A 27,520-nucleotide genomic window follows, 5' to 3' on the forward strand; every position below is an offset into this window, starting at 1 on the left:
TTTATTACTGCATGTTACTGCACCGTTTTCACACCTGCAAGGGAAGCTAGCTAATGTTCAAGGCGGCTAACTATTGGTGATGACCATGCCTTATTAAACTAACTAAACAATTTAAAGTGACATTAACCGGTAATCAACTCACCATCAACTGACCAACTGTAAAGCTAGTTTCAATACAATACTCAAACAAAATACTCAACTTCAGGGCGATCAAATCCACACAGAACAGGAGAGATGGAGCCACATGTGGGGAATTGAAAGTGTGGGGGAACCCTGGAGATTTGAGTGGGAGACCCCGTTCTTTGCCTGAAGCATACTCAAATAATTTAGCTTGCCCTCAAACCCATAATTTCAAGTTTTGCCAACCTAACTTTTGAAATGAGACCAACTTTACACAACAAACTAGTTTGCAACAAAATGGAACATTTTTTTGTTTACTTTACCAAGAAATCATTTTCAGGCCAACAATTTTAAGTTTTCATTTTTACAGTGTAGTTGGGCTGAATATGACATTCTTTAAGGACTGAAACCTTCTGCAGACACATCGAGCATACAGGTTTCCCGTTCACCTGTATAATGAGTGTAATGTTCATAGCAAAATAACCAAGAAGGTAAAGTTGACTATTTTGGACCCCCCCAGCTCCAGCATGAAGAGTTTGCTTGCTGGACAGTGTTATTGTTAGTAGTGACAGAGCGCACCTGTGACACACGCACATGTATGGTAAGCATGCGCACGATATGAGGCTCCTCTCGAAGATTGTGGATCCACTGCTCCTGCTGTGACAAGTTTACATACAGTATATGAAAACATTACTGTTGACTACATGATCCAAACTGCAAATATTATTTTTCCTCACTTTGAGAAAAAAAAGTCCCTGATCGCTGTTCAGGTGCGCTCGGTCAGTGCTATGATTGTATGCGCCCCCCAGAGGACAGTTTTGAAATAGCAGTCACTTTTATTGAAAAATTGAGCCGTATCGGAACCTCTGGAGGGCCTGTTTTGGATCACGGGCCGTATGTTTGACACCCCTCCTCTAATCTATATTAGTGTTTCTTTCACAGGATAACTTTTCTGTAGTTCAGCCTCTTTCAGTGTGAAGTTGTTGGTAGCTTGCAAAGATTTGCTTTCTAATAAAGCTCCCCGTGGAGGTTCAGTATTGAACCAGTTTAAGTGATATTGTAGCTTTTAGGTTCCTGAGTTTAGCAGCTCAGTTTATGATCAGTGCTTCAGAACAGCTGGAGAAATGCACATAGTGGAAATAAAACAGCCCTGATTAACACAGATATCAAAGCTTGTGTTTTAGTCCAAACAGCTGCGTTCACATGGAAACGCTCACTGACATGATTGAAATGAGACAGAGATGATTCAGCTCATTTTAAAGTCATTTTATTGGTCAGGTCTTCCAGCTACCTTACCTTTCTCAATTATCTAAAACTCCTTTAAGATATATTTAACAATCATACAACACTGATGACGTTAAACAATACTGAGTATGAGAGCATTCCATCAGTATATTACACATCTACAGAGCATGTTTAAAGCATGAATCAGATCTGCAGTGCACAAACATGAACACTTTCACTGATCAATAAAGACACACGAGGCCTTCCTCTGACTCAGCACCAAGAGGGACAGCTGCAGACCGGACACCAGCTTCAGGATCACCAGAGTGAAAGAGCACCAGAGGTACTGACAGCATAACGACTCTGAGACCTGCAGAGCCAGAGACCACACAACTCTTTGTTTGAAGTGTCACACATTGCAGCGCTGCACCATGTTCCTTTTAAAGACTGAGGTCATTAAAAACATTAAATGTGTCTAATCACCGAACAGTGTGATAGTGCTCTCAGTGGTTTTATTCATCAACATTTCCACGTCTATCGTTTTAATCTTTGGTGGTTGTTTTGAACAAGATACAGGGACAGGGTCTAAGCTGTGCATCACTATCTCTAGTGTAAGTCTAAGGACACTAATTCAGGTCACATAAGGAAATATATTTTAACATGCACCTGTTAATTACACAGTGATGGATGATCAGAGTATCAGCAATATTCTTTCTGAAGAGAAGTCCCATGAGGGGAGTTTAAACCGATGCTACATACTGAGTAACTGTATGACCTGCTGCCTTTAACTTTGCTGCTGTAAACATTTATAGACTCTCCAGAGGGAGAATAAACTTATGGCTTACTTTTTGTTAGGCATTTAGTTTATGACGATTAAAGTTTCCTAAACCTTTAATAATAATAAACAATAGCTTTGTATGGCTGTGTATATATACAACTCTGAGGTTCATTCATTCTGAGAGCCAGAGTCAGTCTTACACTAAGGCTTTCCTCTCATAACAGGAGGAGATAAATGGAGAAATTGCAGACCAAAGCATTTAAACAATGAAAATCAGCATTTCTCTAACTCCTCTTTGTTCAACACAAGCTGTCGACTACGTTCACCATCCAGTCTCTTTCTGTGTCTGTCAGCCGTTCTGTCGCCAAGCAGGTTTGGACACTGAACAAGGCTGCAGGGCCTCACAATCTTTTTGTTACATTTCTATTTATCATTTTATTGTTTCTTTAAATCACAGAAGAAATTTAACTTGTCCTGTTTGGTGACGCCTGAAATTCCTCCCTGAAGTATTATTCTTCACACACGTGTTATAATGTGAGTTTTGTGTGCTTCCTGATTTGTCTACTGATTTAAGAGGGGAGGGTGTCACAGGCTGTACAAACCCTTGTAAATCCAACTGTGAGGGCTGATATTGAGAATCATTTCTAACAGAGGTGTCAATAAAACTTTGAGGGGAATAAATTAAAAGCAACACATTCAACCACAAATAAAGAGTTGTGTGTTTGGTCCTGCTCTGAGCTGCATGGCTTGTTGTTTGAGTCTGAATCCTAAATATAATGTGCAAACAGCCAGGCTGGGAAGCTCTCAGTATTGCACTCAGGACTGGTGCTGGTCCCTGACCCTTCCCTCTACCTGCCTCCTCACCAGCCTACAGCACTGCAACCATCACTCATGGTCACAGTTTACCATGAACAGACAGCTTCCATCTTCCTGTGGGGTCACGCTCAGGTTGGGAGGCTCCAGCTTTGAGCTGTGGGGAGTCAGACCGGTCTTTATCAGGTCATTGATTTTTGATTGGTCAGCAACTTGAAATTAGAGAGTGAAATATCTTGACAGTGAGACAACAGCTCACACTAGCACTCATCCAAATTCGTACTTCAGTTACTGTAATCATGTTTCTCCATACGTCACCGGCCTGATTTGAACAATCTACTGAGGACTTCAGCCCACGGTCGAAACCCAGACAACAATGGGGGCGCAGGAACCTTTTAGTTCCTGGCAAGGTAGTTCTGGGGGCTAAAAGACCCCGGAACTCTTGGTCGAAATGCACCTATAGTGGGCTCATACTAGCTGCTTGCTAAATGCAGCCAAAGGATCATCAAATATAATGACTGAACTTGATCAATGGTTTGTTGTCCCTCTAGATTTGAACATTTGGTTGTTTCTCAGATGCAGATAAAAGATTAAGGATTTGTCAGATTCCTGTGAGCAGGATGTTCACCCTGGTAAAAGGACTGTTTATTCCTCTCCTTGTCTGACCTCAGGAACTACATTTCACTTTTGATGACTCCACCCTGAGCTCCACCCTGAGCTCCACCCTGAGCTCCACCCTGAGCGTGACCTCAGAGGTAAGAGGCCACAGTGTGAATATATTGCAAAGCATGAGCTTCCTTCTTTGATATGCTCAGAGCGACTTCACTGCCTATTGTAGCACGTAAAGTGAACCTGTGGAATAAAGTTACATAGTAAAGTTGTTATACATGATAAGATGACACATACATATACATCCATAACGTGGTTAATGATTCTATTTACATGATTATAGCTTTTCCTCCTCACTTCAGCTGAACACGGATATCTGTGACAACAAGCTGGACTAAAAGGAAACGTGTCATGATGGCGTGATGGTTGGCTTCGTCTCTCTGGGGATAATACTGAACACTTGAAAATGATATCTGACGTGACTGAAGTGTGTGTGATTGTTATTCCTATTTAACGGCAGTGTTAAAGATGATTCTCTCCACAACCGACCTTTAAACAGCAACCAAGACTGAATCCAACGTTAAAGAGGACAGATCTTGAGACTAATGATCATGTGAGGGTTCAAACGAGCCTGTTTATCGTAGCGTTAACGTGTTGTTAGTTTTCACCTTGAATGTGACGGTTTGGTATCAAAAATCGAGCAGAAATGACTGTGACAAGTGTGTGGGTGTATTACTTGTAACACACTTCAAAGGCCAATATCTGAAACATTGTGCACCAGGATTTTATGGGTCCTACTGTGTCAGTGTGTGTGTGTGTGTGTGTGTGTGTATGTGTGTGTGTGTGTGTGTGTGTGTGTGTGTGTGTGTGTGTGTGTGTGTGTGTGTGTGTGTGTGCAGTATTCAGTGACGCATTAACCCCTTGTTGTATAAAAGGCCTTGTAACCAAAAGTGTTTTCTCCGCTGTAGGCGACGTACAGGAAGCCGTCCTCGTCCTTCTCCTTGTCGTAGAGCTGGCCCATAGTCAAACTGCAACACAGCACAACACACAGTCTTAGTCGATCACACACACACACACACACACAGTTGATTACATTTACATCTCTGCTTTTGTGAAGACAGACGTGGACAGTAGCGGCTGCTTTCTGCTGATGCACAGAATATCTTACAATTCAATTTCAGAAAAGCTGCAGACATAAACTCTCAAAAAATGAAGCAGAGAAAAACAAGTCCGCTGTCAGATGTGATCAAGTAAAACCTTTGTCAGTCAGTTCAGGGCAGAAAGTCGCACCTCTGCTCTGCACCACTGTTCTGTATGAAAGGAGGAAAGACGGAAGAGAGTGGGCGATGCTGATCACAGCCTGCAGCCGTGGAAATAACTGAGCTGTCTGTGTCATAGAGGAGCCGGGAGGATGAGACAGGAGCCTGATGTTTAGAGGATTGTCTCTAAGTACCTGCAGTTAGCAGCAAACTTAATGAGAGGAGTAGTGACACACAAAGCTAATGAGCTCTTTACTCTCAGATGCAAAAACAGTCAATAGACTGCTATTATAAAACGCTCTTCTCAAACCACTCAGAGGGATTTGACAGTTCATGTCTCATTCACCCTTTCACACTCACGTTCATCGAGTGATCGCAAAGGCTGCTCATCAGGATCTACCTCATCTCACTTCTTACAAACATCCACCAACAGCTGAGTCTTCTGAAGCGACTGAGGATTCAGGGACTTGCAGAAGGTCACTCGAGCCTGCTGCTGTGGACGTGCCAGACTCCAGCTGCTACAACTACTACTATCCGTCTCACCACTATCATCTCTCTCTCTCTTCATTACCCTCTATCCCTCTCTCCAACACGGTCTCAGCAGATGTGTGTCTAACATGAGTCTGGTCCTGCTGGAGGTTTCTGCCTGTTAAAGGAAGTTTGTCCTTGTCACTGTAACTTGCTAAATGCTGCAAAGTGCTCTGCTCATGGTGGATTAAGATGAGATCAGACTGAGTCCTGTTTGTAAGATGGGACTGGATCATATCCTGTCTTGATGTTGGGTCTTTGTTAATAATAGAACATAGAGTACGGTATAGACCTGCTGTTTGGAAAGAGTCTGAGGATAACATTTGTTGGGATTTGGCGTTATACAAATAAAGATTGATTGATTGAAAATAATGAGGACTGAATTGGAAACCATTTGATTTGTCACTCCCATCCGAAGAAGGACATGATGATCATTATAACAGGAACAATGCAATACGCTGGGCTGGTGTGATTTCCATTTGGAGCAGAGCTTGCACAATGCCGGGCCATAAAGCTCAACATTGCACAGCAGTATTGAGTCTAACTATAAAAAAAAGTTGTGCTGTGCATTTCAAAGACAGGTTAAGTGTAGTAACAGAATACATTAAAAAAAAGCAACATGGGAGTCTGTTTTATCAACATAAGTATAACATGTAGCTTCTATTATATTAATTCATGTTTAGTTGTTAAACATGTTTAAATGATGTAGTTTTAACACGACATACAAAATCCATAAAACTGCAAGATTGCTTCATGTCAACACAACCTAATGGGTTTAGGTAGGAATCCCATCTGGCAAAGAAGAGCCATTACGGGGAGTTTGGAGAGATCGCCTGTGACTGACTGCAATTTGGGCGATGGTGGCCTAGCGGTCTAAGCGCCCCACGTATCGAGGCTATAGTCCTTGTCGCAGAGGTCGCCGGTTCAACTCCCGGCCAGTCGACCACTTGCTGCATGTCTTCCCCCACTCTCTACTCCCTACGTTTCCTGTCTCTCTCTTCAGCTGTCCTGTCAATAAAGGCGAAGAAGCCCAAAAATAAAACTTACAAAAACTAAAACAAGCTATCCATAATCATATTATACAAGTTATTGTGAGCCAAGACAATGAAGTCAGATCCTACATTAGTAAATATGTTGACTCAACCTTTACAAATGAAGTTGGACCATAGACTGTAAAAAATATGACAAATGTGACGTCACCCATCTGTTTCTGAACGCTGTTTTGAAGCCAATCGGCTGCGGCAGCCATATTGCTTCTGTCGAGCCAGTGTGACGTAAAGAGGCGGGCTTTGAGCTTCCTAGCCAACAGCTACAGTGTTCCTGCAGGCAGCTGTGCCTCTCATTGGAAGACTGGTAATCTCAATATCTTCGAAATTACCGAATTAGAAAAAAATTCACCCCCCTCACAGTGAGAGGACATCGAGAAATTAGCTATTCAGACTACACTCATCTTTTGTACCAGGCTGTAAACATGTTTATTAATGCTGCAAAGATCGTCTTTTCCCCATTCATGTGTATGTGACTTCAGGTACTTCCGGAGCCAGCCTCAAGCGGATCCTCGATGAACTGCAGCTTTTAACACTTCCGCATTGACTCATATTTTTAGACCAGAGGTTGCCGCTTGAGTTGGACCCAAACATTGCAAATAAGTAACGTCAATACTTTATGTTCACTCAACATATTTACAATTAGTTGGTTCAACAAAATTGTGTCTCGCTAAATGAAAGCATTTTAATTAGGTGGAAATTCTTTCCATAATTTTATTATGTTCACCCAACAAATGATTTCTTTGAGTGCAGGACGCTCTGGGAAGCAGGTCAGATCCCTCAGATAAACTGCTTGTATGCAGCACATCAGTGTGACAAAGGCTGCATGTTGCCACAGAAAAACAGTGCTTTCTTATCGCTGTAAACTGAGCACAAAGGAGGGGCTGAATCCTCTTTCACAGGGTTATTGGTTACTAACTCACACAATAAGAGTTCAAACATTTCTGCTCTCTCGTAACACTGATGGACAGATAACTGCACATGGTAAACACGTGAAGAGCTTCTACTAACCTACCTAACGCCTACTTTCTGTTCTACCATGTCCAGGTTCCAGCATTACAGGTTTATGTGTTGATTCCTGTCTGCTTGTTTAGGTGATCATTTATCACAGATATTCTTTTGGGAGGATCCAGGTTGTGGTCACGTTAAATTACATGGTGTTGAACTCAGAGGCTTTAAATATGTTGACTATCCTTGTTGATATAGAGCTGTTGTTTTATACTGCATCAGTTTTAGCTCTAGGTCATCTGGTCCTGTGTGGACTACTTCATGTAGTGTGAGAGAATTTTGACTTTTAAAAGTCACAGATATGAATATTCTTAAGCCTGCTGGGAACTAATAATACCTTCCCCGTCCAGATCAATGAGTACAGCCTATGTTTATAATCAATAAATCTTTTCAACAATGCTTCTAAGAGCTGACCAGAGTAACCATAAATCAGTACGACCATCAGTGAAACCTGCGGCGCCCTGAGCCTCTCCTCTGCGGTTACTCATTATGGTGTTGAGGAGACATTTCCTCAGTGCTTCATGTCATGAATAAGGATGTATCCTGCCTCACTCTGATCATTAAAGCTGGGGTTGGTAGTCAGATTTAGATCCACTTTTTGTTATACTGGTTAAAATGATCTTTATGTCCCGATGGCAATCAATACATAATGTGTTCTTAAAAAAGAGGTAAACTACAGCCGGAGTAAACCTCAACCATTCAAATTAATGGTAGAGACAGAGTTTTTGACCTATACTGCAGCCAGCCACTAGGGGGAGCAGTTTTTGTGGCGGCCTCACTTCGAGCTGAGCGAGATGACGTCCATTTTATAGACAGTCTAGGGGTTAGACGGAGTCCTGAGGAAATGCTACATTCAGATTCATGCTAGTTTTCGGTGGCTACCAACCCTAGCTTTAACCTGCAGACTGTAGAGTCAGGGTGTGCGGCTCTCACCTGGACTGGGGGACGGTTTTGTCGACAAAGAGGAATATGGCTTTCTCTGAAGGCAGCTGGATGCGTTTCCTGATGATCCACATGAACTGGGCCACTGTGATGTCAGAGGGCACCAGGTACTTTCTCTTATCGATGTCCACGATCTGAGAGCCGGAAACCTTCTCCACTATCACCTGGAGCACACACAACGACAACAGTGAGAACGACAGAGGCTAACTTCATATGTCTGCTGTTTAATGACAAACAGGGAGCATACAGTGGGTTTATGAGCTGCTGCTGTGCATGAAGGTTTGAGAAGAGCAGGACTGAAACTAAAAGTTAAACTTCAGGCTGTGAAACAAAACAACAATCTGAAAGACATTAATCTAAGTCTCAATGTTTCTGGACGTAATCCAGTGCAGTCATCCTGCAGCTCCACCACAGCAGACCCCTCACACATTGATCCAGGCTGAGGATTTTACTGCAGCAGGGTGTTTTATGCTGCTGGTTTGGCTCATGGCACCCTTTGGGCTGACCTGCTCAGGCCTTCAGTGTTCTGTGCTGAATAATCACCGCCCCCCCTTCGCTCATCTTCTCACCTCTCTTGTTCCTGTCTGGCCTGCATGTCTTTAGTGTTGTGGTGGGAAACACTGTAATCACCTTGTTTCTGTGTTTCCTCCTGTGTTCCTGTCAAACTGGACTTTATGTGTCTGGATACTACTCCTGTGCTGCAACCTGAACACCTCTGTGTAAACTCTTATCAATGAATAAAACATAAAAAGAAACTCAACTGCCATCTGTCTTTGAGCGGGACCTCACAGCCACATCATGTAATGACATGCAGCTTCTGCTTTCTCCACATCATTAGAAATTTTATGACAGCTCATGATTTCAAGTTGAACCAAAAAAAGAAAAGCAATTTATTTTTTAAGACAAAAAGTGTTGGTAAAAGACTTTCTCATGACTGAAAATGAAATATAGAAACGTCAGGATTCTTCACGATGGGTCATTTGATCCCACAGCTCTACCTTTTATTCATGACCCCGGCCAGAGTGGATCCATTGTCTTATGTAGGATCTCACAACTCTTAGAGCCCAAACAATAGCAGAAACTTTGAGTCGCCTGTGCTGACTGTATTTCCTGCTCCACCCGGCCGTCCTGCCTTAAACAGGTGGAGAGTGTAGAAACCAGATAAAAGGGATTCAGTTTACCTGCACACAAAGGTCAGGGGTAGCATTTCCTAGAAGCAGGCTGTTTAACACCCTGTGTTGTCTGCTGCAGGCCTCTGTATGCACTCTGACCTGAGGTGTCAGCAGTACAGCTTCCTCACTTTCAGAGGTGTGGAGGAGCGTGTTTCAGTTTACAAGGGTCAAAACTCCAGCCACACTTGGAGTAGAAAGAACAACTTTATTAAATTAGTCTTTATACAACAAGTGTGGCTGGAGTTTGGACCCTTTCAGACTTCATTTCCCTTTCCGTGCACCTTAGAACAAACCTTTCAGCCCGCGACCCCCAAAATATAGGTACAAAAGACTTGCGACCCCTGCTAACCCTTGAGGTGATTAAATGTTGTTTCATACTTCATTTAGCTGGTCTGCAGAAAATAAAGCACCTACATGCACACCGGGCTGTGTTTCCTGTTGTGCTGTGAATTAACTTGCTGCTACTGATGCTTTCATTAATTCATCATTAACTTACCCTTACCTTAGAAGTCATCAGGCAACATAGAAAGAACTAATGAAAAAAATTTAATTTTGCAAGATTTTACTTGAAATGTAACTATTTCTGTCAATATTTTTTAGAATAATGGGTAAAATAAGCAACTTTAAATCATTTAAAAAAGAAAACAAATTCTGGAAGACATCTTGCGACCCCAAATTAGTGTCTTGCGACCCCCCAGGGGTTCCCGACCCCTACTTTGGGAACCAGTGCCTTAGAAGAAGGTGAAGTTGAATCCTCGACTCTACTTCCTTTCAGTGTCAGAAACATCAATCACATTTCAAAATCAAGGGACTGTGAGCACCTCAGACCCATACTGTGGACTGTCTACTACAGCTGCATGTGTCTGATATCTCACCTCTGACGTTCTGCTGGGTTAGCTGAATGATTCTTCTCAGAGCTATAATTTTAGTTCTGCATTTAGACCAGGTAACAGTGTGATATCAAACACATGCAAGCACTCAGATTAATCCTCCTTTGGCACAACTCAGACCCATGAACTCTACATTTATATCTGTGGCTGCATTTATTGCATTCTGCAAACACAAGAAGCTTATTCCACCTACTGCAATCTTTGGGTATTCAGTATCTGTGCAGAATTATTTCCTCCAATGTCCTTGTTTTAAAGTTTCATCACACACTCATGTAAGCTTGCACACACTATGTTTGTGAAGTCTGATCTTGTAATTGTAAGAAAGAACCTCTCCTTACTTTGAAGCAACTTGATGGTTGGCTTAAAAGAACCTGCTTATCTTAAGTATACGTTTATTAAAAGACTAGCAGGAGGTGATTGATAATGTGACTTTAAAAGCTAAAAGGAAACCCACAGAAATGTTCTGATTGGATCTTAAATTGGGTCTATTTAAGATTTGATGATTTTCAGGTTAAGTCATATAAAACTATTTAATTGAGGTCACAACTTAAACCCTGCTTCTCTGAGCCAAATCCTAACCTGCTCATCACTCACTCTTGTTTTTATCCTCTTTCACAGACTTCACTTCCACTCACTCTGACAGTCACTCACTCATTATCTCTCTCTTCATGTCACTCTGCTCCAGCCTTATCATGACCCCGCCCCACTGCTGAATCCACCAGCTCCCCTCACTCACCGGTACTCTGTCAGGATATTTGTTGCGTATTTTGGCTGACTCCACACATCGGTGCTCTGAGGGAGACACAGGAAACAAACAGGAAGTCAGAGATTAAAGGGTTGAGTGAGGCCTCTTGGGAGCCCTATTGTGACTTACTGCTAATACAAGCAAGCCGCGGCTGACAGAGTGATCCATGCGCAGGATCGATGACAGCAGAGAGACTGACAGTGGCATGAACAAACACTGATGCTCTGTTAACGGTGCATCAAGTTATCTGCATATATTTGAAGAGGGACTCTAAACTAACAGTCTTAAAGGAAAGTGTGTCTATGCTCTGTGAGCAGGACCAGACGCAGCGAGCAGACACTGAACAGAAGCCAGAGGGGAGGGTGAAGTGACGGGTGATAACATGTAGTGGATCCATTGAGGTTCAGCTTTCATTAGCCCAGATAACAGGCCTACTTTTGGAAACATGTCTTCATGCAGCGTTTCCTTATAAAGGAGTCCTGAGCTTAACTGAAAAGAGGATGAATACAGAGCTGAAAGAGCACAAGCGAGAGAAATGTCACTCGAGGGCATTTTCAGCTCCTCGTATTTAAATTTAAAAGTGACGTCTGGTTAGAGTGAATACTCTCCTGACATCTTCAGCTGTGTGGGACATGTTACAGTCACCAGTGCAAAGAGTAAGGGTTGCACTGTTCAATCAGTCGCTTACGGCTTCTCACAATCACATGTTCTGCTTTCAACATTTGTCATGGTTGATCTTCTCGCTGTAGGGTGAATCCTTGCTGTTTTGGCTGGGGTGGCCCAACCGGGTCACTGACTTATGCAACGATGGTTTTATGTATATGTATCTCCACGTTTACTTCCTTTACTAACAACATTAAAAGATGTTATTTAAGATATATTCCAGTGTGAATTGTTCAACTTCAAAAGTTCAATCAACACCACAGTGTAGCAACACATTTAAACCTGCTACACTTCATTCTTTAAACACTCACAAAGACAATATATGTCCAAAGTCACAATACAAAGTATCAATACACGCCATGTGCATTGAAGTGTAGAGAAAGCTGCAGGTCACCAGCCCAAATACTTGATTTAACACATCACCACTGAAAAAGTAAGCAAATAGCCAGTCTAAATTTAGGATTTGGGGTGTCACCTGGTGTCACCCAGGCCCTTTGGATCCCCCTGGCTCACCGGCCCATGCACCTAAACTGCACCCACCCTGGAGAACTATACCTCAGGGTGTACAGCAATGCAGAAACATTGACTTATAATATGAGGAGACTATTTTAGCTGAAATCGCCATAACACCTAACCAAGCTCTGGGACGTTTAGAGCTTAATTGGACTCTTATTGACAAAGGGGTTCGATCTAAGACAGGCTATGTGACATGTTTAATCCTTAGACGGGATGTGCGATGGTGCATGTCTCATTATGAAGGAAAGACTGAACTCACGGAGGAACTGAGTGAGTTGACAAAGGTTACAGTGATTATGACTGCAGTCATTTGACTTGCAGGAGGAACATGTTAGCATGTGTTGCTAGTCATGCAATGTCAGCTGTTAATGTTCTACATGACGAGGGACTGTAAGAAGCATGCAGATCTGCACATATGGGATATGATATGGCAAGAATCGACGCGGAGAGAGCGAAACAGAAAGGAGGGTGCATGACATGACAAGAACATCTCATGTTTCATAACAATCCTAGCCCCTTTACCGAGGGAATGGTCCTCTTTAAACATCCATTTCATCTTTGCTGGATCCCCGCACTGAGGCGTGATGATAGACTCGACAGGCGGGCTTCAAAATCAGCGGATGATGTCGATGTTGTGTCCAAAAAACCCACAAAAGCGATCAAAACAAAATGTCAACAACGTTTCTCTGTCCGAAGCTTTCAGCGGTCCGTCTAGCTGTGAGGTGACGTCACTGTCTGCCAGGACGGGGTGGAGGGGGATGATGATGCCTTCAGGTGCTCTCGGGAAAAGTCCATTGAACAGACTCCTCATGAAAGACGCAGTGGTGGACAAAGGACACAGCTTCATTACAAGAGTCAAAGTAAAGATACTACAGGTCAAACATTACTCCAATAAAAGTGAAAGTTGTTCAGTCAAATGATGACTTGAGTTAAAGTACTGAAGTGCTTGCTTTTAAAAATACTGAAGTATTCAAAGTACTTCTTAAAAAATATTTTCACACACTGCAAAAACTCAAAATCTTACAAAGTGAAATTGTCTCATTTTTAGTCAAAATGTCTTCACCCACTTGATTTAAGATACAATTACTTAACAAGTAACATTTGAGCAAGATAGAGGGACTTGTGTTAAGACAATGCATCTTAAATATCTTGTTCAGTCAAACAATCTTGACATGATCTTGTTTTGAGTTGTAATTTAGAAGCAACAAGGTTTATTTTACATTTCAGACATTTTTCAAGCGATCTTTGTAGAAGACGGATAATCTTGATTTAAGACAAACACTTTACTTGATTTAAGTAAATGCATTTTATTGGAGAATCTATCAGAAAACAGCTCCATTGGTAAAAGAAAGAAAGGAAGAAAGAAAGAAAGAAAGAAAGAAAGAAAGAAAGAAAGAAAGGTTGTTTTTTAAGGGTGGGTTACAGTTTTCAGGCACTGATTCTTCTAAATCAGATAAAAATATACATCCTCAAACTACATGCACACAATGAAACACCTACTTTTGAGCATAGCTGGCTTATCCTAAAAAACAACATGACTGAATATTAGTATATATCCAGTTAACTATGAGAAGACATTATATCTCAAAATGCTCAAATTAAACTTTGTAATCTTATTTCAAGTACAAGATGGTCTTCATTTCAAAAACCTCTGACACGGGCTGAAGATATGGACATGGGTGCTCAGGTGGAAAATTATAGCCATCATTACCACCTCTACATGAACTGCCTGATCTGAGTGAAATCTGCTCTGTGTTTGCTCCACGTTTAACCGTGGAGACGCACAACATACAGGTACGACTAAACCACTGAGACAAACAGAACGACACAAACACAGTTTACTGTCTTAGAGGTCAGATTTCAGAAAAGAGAACGACATTCATGAGCTGAGTCAAAGATAAAGTAGTGAGTAACTAGAGCACTGATAGAAATGTAGTGGAGTAAAAAGTACAATAATTGTCTTCTGAATGTAGTGGAGTGAAAGTAATAAGTTCCCCCAAAAAATAATACTCAAGGAAAGTACAGATACTCAAAAAATGTACTTAAGTACTTTACTCAAGTAAATTTGCTCTGTCACTGTCCACCACTGGCTATAAGGGACGGTAGCCTGTAGGTCTCCTGGCATTTCACCCTAACTCTAATCTATAAAACATTTAGCCTGTTGTCTCGAAACTTCATTTCGTTCCAGGAGAACAGGTTAGTTGAATTATCAAAGATGAATTAGATACTCGATACATTTAATTTGTTGAGCACAAGTTTATTTACTTTCCTGTATCAGCAAAGTACCTTTGAGAGGATTTTTTTGTTGTTGTTACATTACATCATGTAAATATATTTAACCAGCATTCTGAACAGAACAATATCCCCCACATATTGGACCTAAATATATAACTAAAGGGAGAGCAGAACAAAATCAAACACTCAGTTAACACCATTTTATTCTGATACTGCATGGAAGGTGAAAACATGAGCTTGATCTGTACTTATTCTGTTGTTCTGTGACTTAATAACAATCCCATTAAATTATCTGGGAACCCTTCCAGTAGTAAGAATATGCCCGCTCAGATTCCCCTCCAAGGAATAAAATGTGATTAACTGTCCTGTTAGTAATTTGACCAGACTTCATATGTTTTGTTGTCATGCAAGGTTTGTGACCAGCATTTAATATTATGGAAAGTTATTTTGTTAATGATGTATTGATAATTTTTTGTTCTCCTTTTACATCATTACATTTCCAACTCAATTTGTCGCAAAACTATTCATCAGAACGAAGGGAATTAAGTGTTGGATACAGATCCTCCTCTTGTTTCTTTTGCCTCAATATGTTTGAATAACCAAGCGCTGTGGTTTTTAGCCTGTGGTCCGTCTTCATTTTTTACCAGCCCATCCTTATTTTTGACAGGCCAGAACTGAGCCTGTGCAAGTCCAACTTATGATTACAGAATGCCAAGTGAACAAAGAAAACTCAAGAGCTCAAGAAATGGTCTAAATCGCTGCTAGGCAGATCCTAATCGATCACAACTTTGGTGCACTGATGCCCCATGGCACACACCAGCTGCCCTTTTATTGTATTTTTTTGCCCCTGCTCCTCAAGCTGCCTGAGTGTACTAGGGGATCAGATAGAAGGCCATTATTGACTCTTTCTCATGTTACTGAAGAGGAATCAGAAAGTGAAGCCTAAAGTAAATGTTTAATTTGATCACATTTGGGCTTTTAGCTTGTAAACCAACTTCAAGTATAGGTATATTGTCTTTTATTTCATATCAGTTGAACTGAGTATTTTTTAACTGTTATAGGAGGCCTGAGGTGTTTAATAATTGCTTAGTAATAACTTTTTTTCAGTAATCTACTGTGAGCAAGGCCGGCCCGTGGCATAGGCAGTATAGGCAAAGGCTAAGGGCACCGGCCACTATATGAGTGACAAAGAAAATTTGAAGATGATAGGAAAAAGAATATTGTTTTATCTAATTTAATTTTGGATTAAATTGCGGAATGATGCCAGTAAACATTTAAAAGCTTGTGATTCACTTTTGGTTTTTTAAAAATAATGGTATGCAAAGCAGTTTATTATGTCTTTAAGTGTTCATGATTTACTGTTTTTGTTTTTGTTTTTTTCTTTACACTTTGGAAGCTGTTAGCTTAATTAGATAGTGAACGTAGCATTTTGCTTCTGCCTTTTCAGTCATCACTTAATACATTATTGCTGTTTAAAGTGTCTGCACTATGAAAATTATTGAGTTATATAATGACTGAATACATTCTACTACTATTACATTATGCAATCTGAATTGTATGATTATTTCCTGATAAATATCAGTGTTGTTACCATTTTATTAATGGTTTTATTAATGTTCTTTTAGAAGTAATTATTACATATAAAATAAAGGAAACCTGTAAAACATAAAGCTGGATGTCACTTGTCTTTCAGTGTATATGTGATGTGATTGTTCGTGTTGGTTATAGTACAAGGGGCACCAGTTAAAATCGTGCATAGGGCACCAAGTCAGTTAGGGCCAGCTCTGCCTGTCAGTGTGTGGTATGGTGTAAAGAAACATGACTGAAGCAATTAGACATTTAAATTAATATAATTAGAGTTACACATTATTTGAAGAGACTCCTAATAAAGGATAGTTTGGCCTGTTGGTCTTAAATGTGAATTGATTCGTTAAAGACATGGTTCAAGTGTACATGACACGATCTAACAGCGCAAAAGTCACTATTTTAGGCAATTTACGATCTATTCATGATCTACCTGCCATGAAGCAAACTGAGGTAAACTTTGGTTTCTCTTCTCCTCACGTCACCTGAACGCAGCACGGATGCTCGCACTGGCAGCCATGGTAACCATAAGACGCTATTAGCAGCAACATGGCGCGGTGCATGATGGGACTACACGAGCGTTAGCCTCGGAGCTAAAGGGAATATAAAGTGTGTTTTTCATGTTTGGGTGAACATGTGACTTTAAGTTTGACTTCACGAGGCTGTGAGGGGGAAACTGTCCTTTGATTGTGTATTTCTGATCACAGAGCACTGACTCGAGACGGTGCAACGACACAGTAACTAGCATCTAAGCTAGCTTGAACATTACCTGGTTCAGCAGTCTTTGAATATTTACTGATGGCTTTCTATGAAGTCTATTCTCATCCGGCATTAGTCCGGTACAAAACCAGCGTCTGCACAAAAGCCACTCTTTTCTTGGTTGTGGTTTTGTGCCTCACCTACATCCCTCCTCTGCTGGTGGCTTACAGGAGTCAAGGTAAAGCTGAACTGATTCATGCTAATGTTGAACTCATGTGATAACAGGGGTTGGTTTTGGGCCCAAAATAGTTTAACCTGTGTATTAATGAAATATGTGATGCTTCCAGCATTTTGCAATTTCTTCTGTTCGCGGAGATCACTAATATTCTTTGTTCTGGAAAGGATTTAAAGTTAATTAGAGATCCTATAGTGTGGGAAATGTTCAAACTTCAGAGGTGGTTTGATGAAAATAAGTTATCCATGAACTGGAATAAAACTAAGTTTATAATTTTTGGTAATAAAATAAAGGATGATCAAATAAGTTTGGTTATAAATGGTGTAAACATCGAAAGAGTGTCAGAAGCTACATTTCTGGGATTGATAATAGAGGATAAACTGAAACTGTGGAAACCACATATACATTATATAAAGAGGAAAGTGTGTAAATGGTGTTTTAGGCAGGGCCAAGACAGTTTGGATTCTGCTTCTCTTTGTATTTTGTACTGTTCACTTGTTCTTCCATTTTAGTTATTGCTCGGAGGTATGGGGCAACACTTCTAAGACTAATATTAAACCTGTGTATATGTTACAGAAAAGAGCAATTAGACTTATAAATAAGGTGAATGTTAGAGAACATACTAACAGTTTGTTAATAAGCTCACATGTGTTGAAGTTTAAAGATCTAGTTCACTTTAAAACATTATTATTTATGTTTAAAGCCACAAACAGATTATTACCTGAAAACTTGCAGATGTTGTTTGTGTTTACATCTCATGAGGAGGCTCATAGATGGAAACTTAATTTCCAAAGTCCATACGCGCGCACTCCATTAAAGGAAATGTGTGTTTAAGTTTGTGGAGTTAATCTTTGGAATTCTCTGGATGATGATATAAAATGCTGCTCTAATATTTTACAGTTTAAAAGAATGTTTAAAGGTAAAGTAATGGGGAACTACAAACTAGTCCAGTAAATCTGTATTTGATTTTTTCAGTGTTTATTGTTAAATTTGATGTTTGATGAAAAGAGAAGGTGATTACCGACGGGTTAGCCGTCTGGTTAGTGGTAGGTTATGTTGTGATTAAAGGGAGGGACAGGTACTTTTAAGTTTTCTTCTTCCTGCTCCTGTTTGTTCATGGACAGTGTATACTCTATTTAGTGAATATGTGTATCCAATATGTTGTGTTGTCAAACACTGAAGTGAGCAAATAAAACTCTTAGGAATGAATAACTGCTTCTGTCACTATCTCTTAATAGCACTTTATTGTTCTCTGACACACAAGGCTTATGAAATAGTTTATTATTATATTATTATTATTATTATTATTATTATTATTATTATTTGCTCTCTGATTTATGGTATGCTAGGTTTCTGGACAAAAAGAAGCACCTATGAAGAACAGCCGGTGGTGAGGTTCCAGTACCAGACGCTGCTGGTGGCAGCAACCAGTACTCAGGGAGACCACGTCGCATGGAGCACCTTTCCCCATCTCAACAACATGCTCGGGTCTAACCTCCGGATCCCTGTCGTGTCTGTAAGAGCTGCCACAGATATGTACACCCAAATCAACTGCAGCTGATTGCAAGTGTTTGCCTGCAGTTCCATTACATATTGTTTATGTGTTGTTTAACAACATTACCCAGAAGGCTTAGCGCTAGAGAGGTGGGGTAAGGGAAAAGCCCGAGGTTCAGTAGTACAGGGGTTCCCAAACTTTTCAGCCCTCGACCCCAAAATACAGGTGCCAAAGACTTGTGACCCCCACTGTCCCTCAAAGTGATTTAATGTGACTTCATTTAGCTGGTCTGCAGAAAATGACCCTACCTATAACAGCATGGGTCTGTGTTTCCTGTGCTGTTATGAATTAACCTGCTGCTACTGATGCTTTTGAGAATTAACTGTTCACTAACCCTAAACTTAGGAGTCATCTGGCAAAAAGAAAGGCAGAAAACTCATTACATTTTATATTTTCAAGGTTTTATTTCAGATTTAGCTACTATTTTTGTCAAAATTTTTTACTCTAATGGGTAAAATGTACTATTTTTAGATAACTTTTAAAAAAAAATCTGGAAGACATCTCACAACCTCCCATTTGTGTCTCGCGATCCCCCAGGGGGTACCGACCCACACTTTGGGAACCCCTGCAGTAGTACAGTTGATGTTGTGAACTAGGAGCACGTGAGTTGTCATCAAGTGGAGATGCTCATAATGTTTAATAAAGAAAAACCTAGAGCAAGAAGTCACCACACCTGGTATGTTTATCTTGAGCAAGGAACAAACAAAACATGTTGTCAGATTGGGGATAATCAATTAGTTAATGCAAAACTGGCAGAAAGAACTTGACCCATTAATAAGCTTGCAAATATTTGAACAGAATGTTTGTTTTTTTGACACTTCATAGGTAAGAGAAGAGGACCAGAACCAGGATGGGAAACTGGATCGCCTTACTTTCCAACTCCAGCTCCCTCTAAAACCAGAGGAACAGGTGTACAGTGTCCAACTGTTGCTCACCTTCAGCTACCAACTGTTTGTACGTATGCCTCCACTCCACCTGAGCAGCCGTCCACTCACATTGTATACATGAGATACTCCATGTGTCTGTTGCACTATTAACAAGTCATACTGTTTGTCCCATACACCAAAATGTATCCAACAGCGACTGTTCTGATTTTAGATATGATATGTTAATATTGATTCAATAGGTCTTTCAGATGCTGAATCAAACTTTATATGCATCTATACGCACCTACTTCCCTGTCACATCATGTTTCTTGATGTTATATGGTAGAGGTATTAAATGGTCTACTTTGTAAAATCCACATGTAAGCAGTAACACTCAGTTAATAAAAATGCAAAACTGACATTTTTTAATTAAAAAAGTTTAGAAGACTCCTTAAAAGCAGGTGTTGATTAAAGTGATTAAAGTAAGTCCATTTATAGCATTTTAAGAAATATTGATTTTAAAAAGTCTGACAATAAGGAGTATGAAAGTCCTTTGAGTGTCTCGTTTAAAGCTGGGGTTGGTAGTCAGATTTAGATCCACTTTTTGTTATACTGGTTAAAATGATCTTTATGTCCCGATGTCAATCAATACATAATGTGTTCTTAAAAAAGAGGTAAAAAAAGCTGCTATCTACAGCCGGAGTAAACCTGAAACACCAACCAATCCCTGCCATCAGGAGCCAAATGATGAAACCAATCAAATCCCGTCCTGCCGTTCTGCCCGCCTCCTGCAGAGCGTACATTTCATGTTTGTTTGTGTTTTTAACTTTCACCATGAGAATGTTTTGGTGTTTTCTTACCGCTGAGTGAGACATGAGTTGATTTAGTGCAAAACACAAACGATGTGCTGAGGACCAGTTTTGAATCAGTCACCATCACATGGTTGTGAATCATGCTACATTCAGATTCATGCTAGTTTTCTGTGACTACCAACCCTAGCTTTAATATGAGTGAATGTTCATCAAACTAAACAAAACTCTTTAAACATAAAGAAATGAATGAGTATTTAAATATTTATGGAGCTGTACACAAGTCTGAGATATGTTCATATTACTAAACAAGACGTTTGTATTTTATGGAGCAGATAAAACATCTTTTATTGTGATGAATGTGATTGGTGGTAACAAACAGTAAAATGAGTCAAAGTTTAAGGATAAATTAAGATGTAATGGGAGTAAAAAATACATGCTCAAGATGTCATTGACTTCAGTGGGTTATTATAGGAAAGATTAAAGTAGTATCTCAGTAATAATTAGTAGATGAATATTGACTCTTGGATTAAGGTAGTCTATTGTTCCAGAGGTTGTTAAACTCAGTGCTTGCATGATAGTTAGTCTTTCCAGCTGCAGTACGACACATCTACTATCCACAACCGTCCCAACTCATGGTCTGACTGAATGAATTATTTAATTTCTTTGTGTGTCACAGCGATGTCTACAGTGGTGATGCAGAGCTTGGCCTATGTGCAGCACTCTTCTTCCGTCCCTGGAGCTAAACTGTTCATCAGCGGAGGAGCCTCATGAGACTGCAGCAGAGGACGCCCCTAGCTCACAGAGGACTGTACAACATTTACAATGTGAGAGGACTACCTGTGTTTATCTCTGTTGCCTACTCTCTCTCTCTCCTCTCTCCTCTCTCTCTCTCTCTCTCTCTCTCCTCTCTCTCTCTCTCTCATCTCTCTCATCTTCTCTCTCTCTCTCTCTCCTCTCTATCTCCCTCTCCCCCCTCTGTCTCCTGCATCTGCTTAAGCTTCTGTGTGTTGAGATTCACCTGCAAGATAAAGACTCAGAGTTAATATCTGTGAAGGAAAAACTGAGCCTTTAGTAAAACAAAGAGGATGCAGACAATACGACGTGAATAATCAGCTGGGAGAATGGAAAAACGTTGTCAAACTGTGGAGGTTGAAACTCAGCAATGCAGGGTCTGGTTTTAACCTTGCTTAGTTAAGTAAGCCCTTTCCTGGTGATTCAATTCAATTTTTTAAATACAAAATCTCTGCGCACTAGGCGCTGGTGGCCTAGCCTCAAACAGAGGGTCCTCGTCACTGGTTCGACTCCCGGCCTCGACCGTTTTTATGCAAGTCTTCACCGCTCTCTGCTCCCCACATCCCCTGTCTCTCTTCAGCTGTCCTATCAATAAAGGAGAACATGCCCCAAAATGTAACTTTGAAAACTCCCTTTTGGCCGTTCATTGACATTTTGTTAAAAAAAAAAACACAATAAGGAGAGAAAGCCTGAGATCGACAGTCAACATCACATTTGTTAATGTAACTGTTATTCTCTTTGGGACACAGGACCCTAAAACAAGACCCTGACATGCTCATATCTTGTTTTTCAGCTGCTACAGATACTTTTGCTCTTGTTAGGACATTGTGGGTCAATGAGTCCAGTGTTCAGAGTATAGTGCGTTCCACTCTGTCTCTAGTGAGCCATGAGTGTAGACTATGGTGGGGCCCTGACGGCCAATAGTAATAAATATTTCAATAGCCCAAAATAAATTTCACAGAACAAAAATAAATTTCACAGAACAAAAATAAATTTCACAGAACAAAAATAAATTTCACAGAACAAAAATAAATTTCACAGAACAAAAATAAATTTCACAGAACAAAAATAAATTTCAGAGACTACAGATATGTTGGCCTTCAGGGCCACCGTAGTAGACAGTGCAAATAAGGAATAGATTAAATTTGAGGCACTGGTAAGAGAGATGAAAGACAGGGCTATAGTGAATCCATCAATCAATCTTTATTTGTATAGCGCAAAATCACAACAAACGTTATCTCAAGACGCTTTTACAAACAGAGCAGGTCTAGACCACTCTATGTCAAATTATGAACAGAGACCCAACACCAAGACAGGGTAAGACTCAGTCTTTCCCAACCTTAATCCACCATGAGCATTACACCTCGAAGTATTTAGCTAGTTACAGCAGCGAGGACAAACTTCCTTTAACAGGCAGAAACCTTGAGCAGGACCAGACTCATATTAGACACACATCTGCTGAGACTGTGTTGGGTCTGGAAATAGAGGAGAATAAGAGATAGAGGGAGCGGTGATAGTGATGAGACGAGTAGTAGTAGCTGTTGCTGCTGGAGTCCAGCACGTCCGTATCAGCTGGAGTCTGGAACTTCCACAGCAGGAGGACGTCTACGGCAGCTCAGAGGAACCTACGAGACAAGGGAGCTCAGGGACTCCAGAAAGGACTATGGTTAGGAACTTTAATGGGACAGGGAGAGTTAATGGTGCAGATGGGGGGTGAGATAGGATCCCAGTGTGTCAGTGCACCAGTTCCCATAGCATTCTAAGCCTATAGCAGCATAACTAAGAGCTGGTCCAGGCCTGAGCCAGCACTAACTATAAGCTTTATCAAAAAGGAATTGAAGGATGCAAAGAGTCCCTGCAACCTTCCCTGCAGTCTTACGGCGCTGTCTCTTTAGTTACATATTTTGTCTTCTGTAAATTTCCAACTTCACACAGTTGAAAAGATCCTCTGCTGTATCTTACATGTGGTGATACAGAGGTCACTCTTCATTAATGTTCCTGATTTGGATTAAGTCTTGATTAAAGTGTGTTCTGGACATTGAGATTGATTGTTTGTTTGATTCAAAAGAAACAAAATATTTTCGTCTATTTTCTGACTGGCTCTTTAATTCTAACATACAGCTGTCACCCTCCTGTGTACAGATACCAAGGTAACGGGTGTTGTCCTGGTCTTTGTTTGGTTTGGGAAAAACATTCTGTTAACTTGTTGACACACTGAGTGTCCAGGTTTCTCTGCTCCTCAGTAATATGGACTGACTGAGACTCTAACTAAAGTTCATCATTTGTTGAGGATTTGTTCTGTTTGTCTTTTTCTTTTCCATGACAAGGTGTCGGTGATTGATGGCTCCAGCCCCTTTGCGAGTGCATACGACCTAGACAACATAATCGGGAGGTACCAGGAGAGAAACCGTATGTTGACCAAGGCTCTAACTTTCCTTACCTTTTTTATTAAAACTAAATATAATTAAACAAACTAGAATACTTGAGCCGCTACACCTTTTTCTAGCTGGATTTAAGCCTGGAGCTCCTTACCACGACACACAGGATTATTAGTGTAGTTCTTAAATGTCACTGGTGTCTTTGTCCCTGTCTCCCACAGTGACCACAGTCCTGTCCTGTCCCATGCCAGTGTGGACTGTGGGACGAGCTGCTGGTTCTCCCTTTCAACTGAATGCTGAGATCCGTTATCCAACTGAAGTCATTAGATATCCTTTTATAATTCCAGGAGGGGGAAGTGTTTGTGTTGGAGAGCCCCTCCTCTATGAAGCCATGTTTCTCATTATAATAACTGGCTCAGGGGCTGCACAGTGGTGCAGTGGGTAGCACTGTTGCCTCACAGCGAGAAGGTTCCTGGTTTGAGTCCCCGGTTGGGCAGGTGCCTTTCTGTGTGGAGTTTGCATGTTCTCCCTGTGCATGAGTGGGTTTTCTCTGGGTATTCCGACTCCCCCCCCACAGTCCAAAAACATGCCCACCAGGTTCATTGATCACTGTAAATTGCCCGTAGGTGTGAGCATGTGCGTGAATGGTTGTCTGTCTTCCATGTGTGCCCTGTGATAGGTTGACTACTCTCAACTCAAGTCAACTTTATTTATATAGCTCCTTTCATACATAAAAACATGCAGCCCAAAGTGCTTCACAGAAGAACAGAGAGACAGAAAACAACTGCAATGGTAAAATTATAAAAGGCAGGATTATAAATAAAATACTTGAAAATAAAATAAAATCAATACAGTAAAATTAATAAAATAAGTAATAGTGGAAAGAAAATTTAAAAATAAGGTAGCGTTAACAAGATCAGATGAATACAAGAAATAAATAGGTAAATAGATAATTACCTGTTCAGGGTGTACCCTGCCTTACGCCCGAAGTCAGCTAGGATAGGCTCCAGACCCCTGTGACCCCAACCGGGATAAGCGGTCAAGATAATGGATGGATGGATAACTGCCTCAGTATTTTGTCATTTATTAAGTGATTATAAAAAACCTTCTCCTCTGGGTGCTCACAGGAGGAGGTACAGATACATCAGATACTTAAATCTGCTCTCAGCTAATACCTTCTATACACTTATAGAAGACTTTGGAGGGCTTTTAAAACACAGAAGTCTGACACCCTCTCATATCCTAAGATTTTGAGAAGTCAAGGTGTCATGCAACGTAAATATTTACAACTGTTGACCACCATTTGCATTTCCAGCCTGCCCCTGTTGGTAATTTACAAGAACAAAATTAAAGAATGGAGCAGCAAAATAAGCATTTAACGTTCACAGCTGCCCTCAGGTTTCTGGAGGCCAAAACATGCAATCAGTGATCATAACTAGCTGGCAGACATTTCCTTCCTCTCAGCTTCAAACTTTCACTACTCCTCCAGAGTTAACAGCTGCGGTGTCCCAGCAGCAAGCAAGTGTTCAACTTCTACATTGGAGAGGACACAGTTAGAGCAGCTGTTGTGTGTGCAGGGACTCCCCAAAGTCGTGTCCCCCCCCTTATGTTTACTATCTACTCCGCCTGTTAATTTCTGCCCCTGGAGCAAACACATGTATTGATTTTTTAAATAATTTTCCAGAAATGTAACGACACTCTTTACTGAAGTCAACACTAAAAAACTTTGAATAATAATAAACAAGGAAAAGACTTAGGACTCAGTTTAGCGCAGATTAACTCCTGTAAAAACTCTGAGTACACAGTGGCATTTATAAAAAAGGACTTTAACAGAGACTGTTTCTGAACAGTTGGATGATTTAAGGCTGGCAAAAGGTAAAGTTACCTTAATCCATCAATCTTTATTTCTATAGCGCCAAATCACAACAAATGTTCTCCTCAGACTCTTTCCAAACAGAGCAGGTCTAGACCGTACTTTATGTTCTATTATTAACAAAGACCCAACATCAAGACAGGATAAGATCCAGTCCCATCTTACACACAGGACTCAGTCTGATCTCATCTTAATCCACCATGAGCAGAGCACTTTGCAGCATTTAGCAAGTTACAGTGGCAAGGACAAACTTCCTTTAACAGGCAGAAACCTCCAGCAGGACCAGACTCATGTTAGACACACATCTGCTGAGACCGTGTTGGAGAGAGGGATAGAGGGAGATGAAGAGAGAGAGAGAGAGATGATAGTGGCGAGACAGATAGTAGTAGTTGTAGCAGCTGGAGAAAATATTCTGCAACCTAAATCAGTAACAGCACGTCATCCTTCCGATCTCCTGAAGAGAGTGAGTTACTTTGATGCACAGTAACTAGCCACAATCTCTATTTAATAATGGTAAAAAAGAAATGATGCAGAGTTGTCAACATGTTCTAAATTAATGACATTTTATAGATAATATGTTAAATATTTTGTGTGAGCTGCACAGTTTCCTGAGTAACCAAGGTGGTATCATATTTCCTTTAATTTAGCTCTCAAGTGACCGCAGTTGTGTTTCATTTGGAGGCTTCAGAGGTTAAGGGGGTTTGGAAAATAGATAAAAAATATCTGCATACCATGTATTTGTCATGTTTATCATGGTTGACTGACCCTTTTATTCAATATTCATACACTTTATATATATAATTCAGAAAAACAAGTTGCAGTGCTTAAACTAATGTTTAGTTGTTGTGAACTCTTCTTTCTGTTTTCTACCTTAACCGTCTCCCTCCACTTATCGTCCTGGCTTCTGGGAAACCATCAAGTTCGCCTGGATCCAGTACGTCAGTGTCCTGCTGATCTTTCTCTGGGTCTTTGAGCGCATTCAGAAATTTGTTTTCCAGAATCAGGTTCTTACCACCGTGCCCATACCAGTGGGGAAACCTCACCTTTCATGAAGCTGTGGTGGTGCTTCCACTTGGGTTGACAAAAGCTCAGGGTGTCTCAGGGTAGGGAGAACCCTGTTATGTCAAATCAGTTGTTTCAGGTGAGCGAGAGCTGTAAACCACATTCAATGAGCAACAGTGTTCAGGATGGTCTCATACTTGGAACTTGTGACAGCTTAAAGACTTTCAACTGTGTGTTCATTCATTTGAAGATTGTAGCGTTGACTTGAAACACTTTTGCTATGTGATCTAAAGAACAGGGTTAGATCAACGAACAATATCAACTCTAATGTAGGAACTGTCTTGTCTGTAGTCATTACTTAACAATTTGAAGATTGAAGCTCAAAAGAACTTGCTGTACTCCTTGAATAGACACATTTCTTGCAAACATGCAGAGGGACACACAAGGCCAGTCGTTAACCCTCTCCCTGACAGGTTTGTTCCTGCAGGCCTTCCTCTGCAGGGACGACTTCCTGCTTAAATGCATTTCTTCTTTTTACTGCTTTTTAAATCCGTGGATTTATAGAAAACAGATTTTCTATATTTTTACCATTTGTATTTGTATGACTGTACGAGACAGCAATAACGACAATATTTGTTAATGTCCTCTATCATTTTATATTGTACATAGGTTTAGATGATGGATAATAAAACGTTTTGTACTGTTAATGTTTCTTTATGTTGCCTGTCATCTTTTGGATCAAAATTACTTTTGAAAGGTAACAGAAACTTGTTTGATTCCTTCTTTCATAATGTAAGTACAATCACAAATAGAGAAGAATATTAACAACGGGATGGGCATTTCAAGACAAAATACTATTCTTTTATTTACCCCCCATTCTTCTTCTTCTGTTACTTAAAGCTGCTGTTGGTAGGAATGGTGTAAAAAAAGTTCCTTTTTTTCCGCTGGGTTTGGAGAAAAGGTCATAATGCCCATCTGTACTCATCAGTAAGTGGAGTAATTTAAGACTATTACGAAATCTCTGCGTTTTCCAATACCTTTGTATCAAGCAATGTTATTATTCCCCTCGTTCCTGTTATGACGGACCAATCATAGCTAATCTCCAATCCTCCGTCCTGATTGGTTAAGGGGCGGCCCCTACTACGTCCTCCGATTGGTTATGAGTCCGGCACTATC

At 40.6% G+C, this 27,520-nt stretch overlaps 2 protein-coding genes across 2 annotated transcripts; one reads left to right on the forward strand and one right to left on the reverse strand.

Annotated features, from left to right (window-relative positions):
* Positions 1 to 1,374: 1,374 nt before the first annotated feature.
* gabarapl2 (GABA(A) receptor-associated protein like 2) lies at positions 1,375 to 13,066 on the reverse strand. Its single transcript, XM_034686305.1, has 4 exons — positions 12,836 to 13,066; positions 11,126 to 11,181; positions 8,319 to 8,491; positions 1,375 to 4,572 (listed from the first exon to the last, which is right to left on the reverse strand). Exons 1-4 carry the CDS (start codon positions 12,867 to 12,869, stop codon positions 4,458 to 4,460), a joined length of 378 nt encoding a protein of 125 aa, XP_034542196.1. The 5' UTR covers positions 12,870 to 13,066; the 3' UTR covers positions 1,375 to 4,457.
* A 3,593-nt stretch (positions 13,067 to 16,659) lies between these two features.
* Positions 16,660 to 27,051, forward strand: tmem231 (transmembrane protein 231). The gene is given in 8 exon segments (XM_034684704.1): positions 16,660 to 17,069; positions 18,416 to 18,582; positions 19,447 to 19,579; positions 20,976 to 21,061; positions 21,064 to 21,123; positions 23,419 to 23,500; positions 23,691 to 23,796; positions 26,232 to 27,051. Coding segments are annotated over 8 exon segments (936 nt in total). The 5' UTR covers positions 16,660 to 16,930; the 3' UTR covers positions 26,395 to 27,051.
* Positions 27,052 to 27,520: the final 469 nt, after the last annotated feature.

Source organism: Notolabrus celidotus, chromosome 6, assembly GCF_009762535.1.
Source record: "Notolabrus celidotus isolate fNotCel1 chromosome 6, fNotCel1.pri, whole genome shotgun sequence".
Lineage (NCBI taxonomy): Eukaryota > Metazoa > Chordata > Actinopteri > Labriformes > Labridae > Notolabrus > Notolabrus celidotus.

What these genes read in the sequence shown, in the direction of transcription:
- gabarapl2 (XM_034686305.1), bottom strand. Translation starts at nt 12,869, where the DNA reads ATGAAATGGATGTTTAAAGAGGACCATTCCCTCG. An exon ending in TAAAGAGGACCATTCCCTCG is followed by an intron (nt 11,182 to 12,835) that starts GTAAAGGGGCTA and finishes TGTCTCCCTCAG; the next exon opens with AGCACCGATGTGTGGAGTCA. An exon ending in AAAACCGTCCCCCAGTCCAG is followed by an intron (nt 4,573 to 8,318) that starts GTGAGAGCCGCA and finishes GCTGTGTTGCAG; the next exon opens with TTTGACTATGGGCCAGCTCT.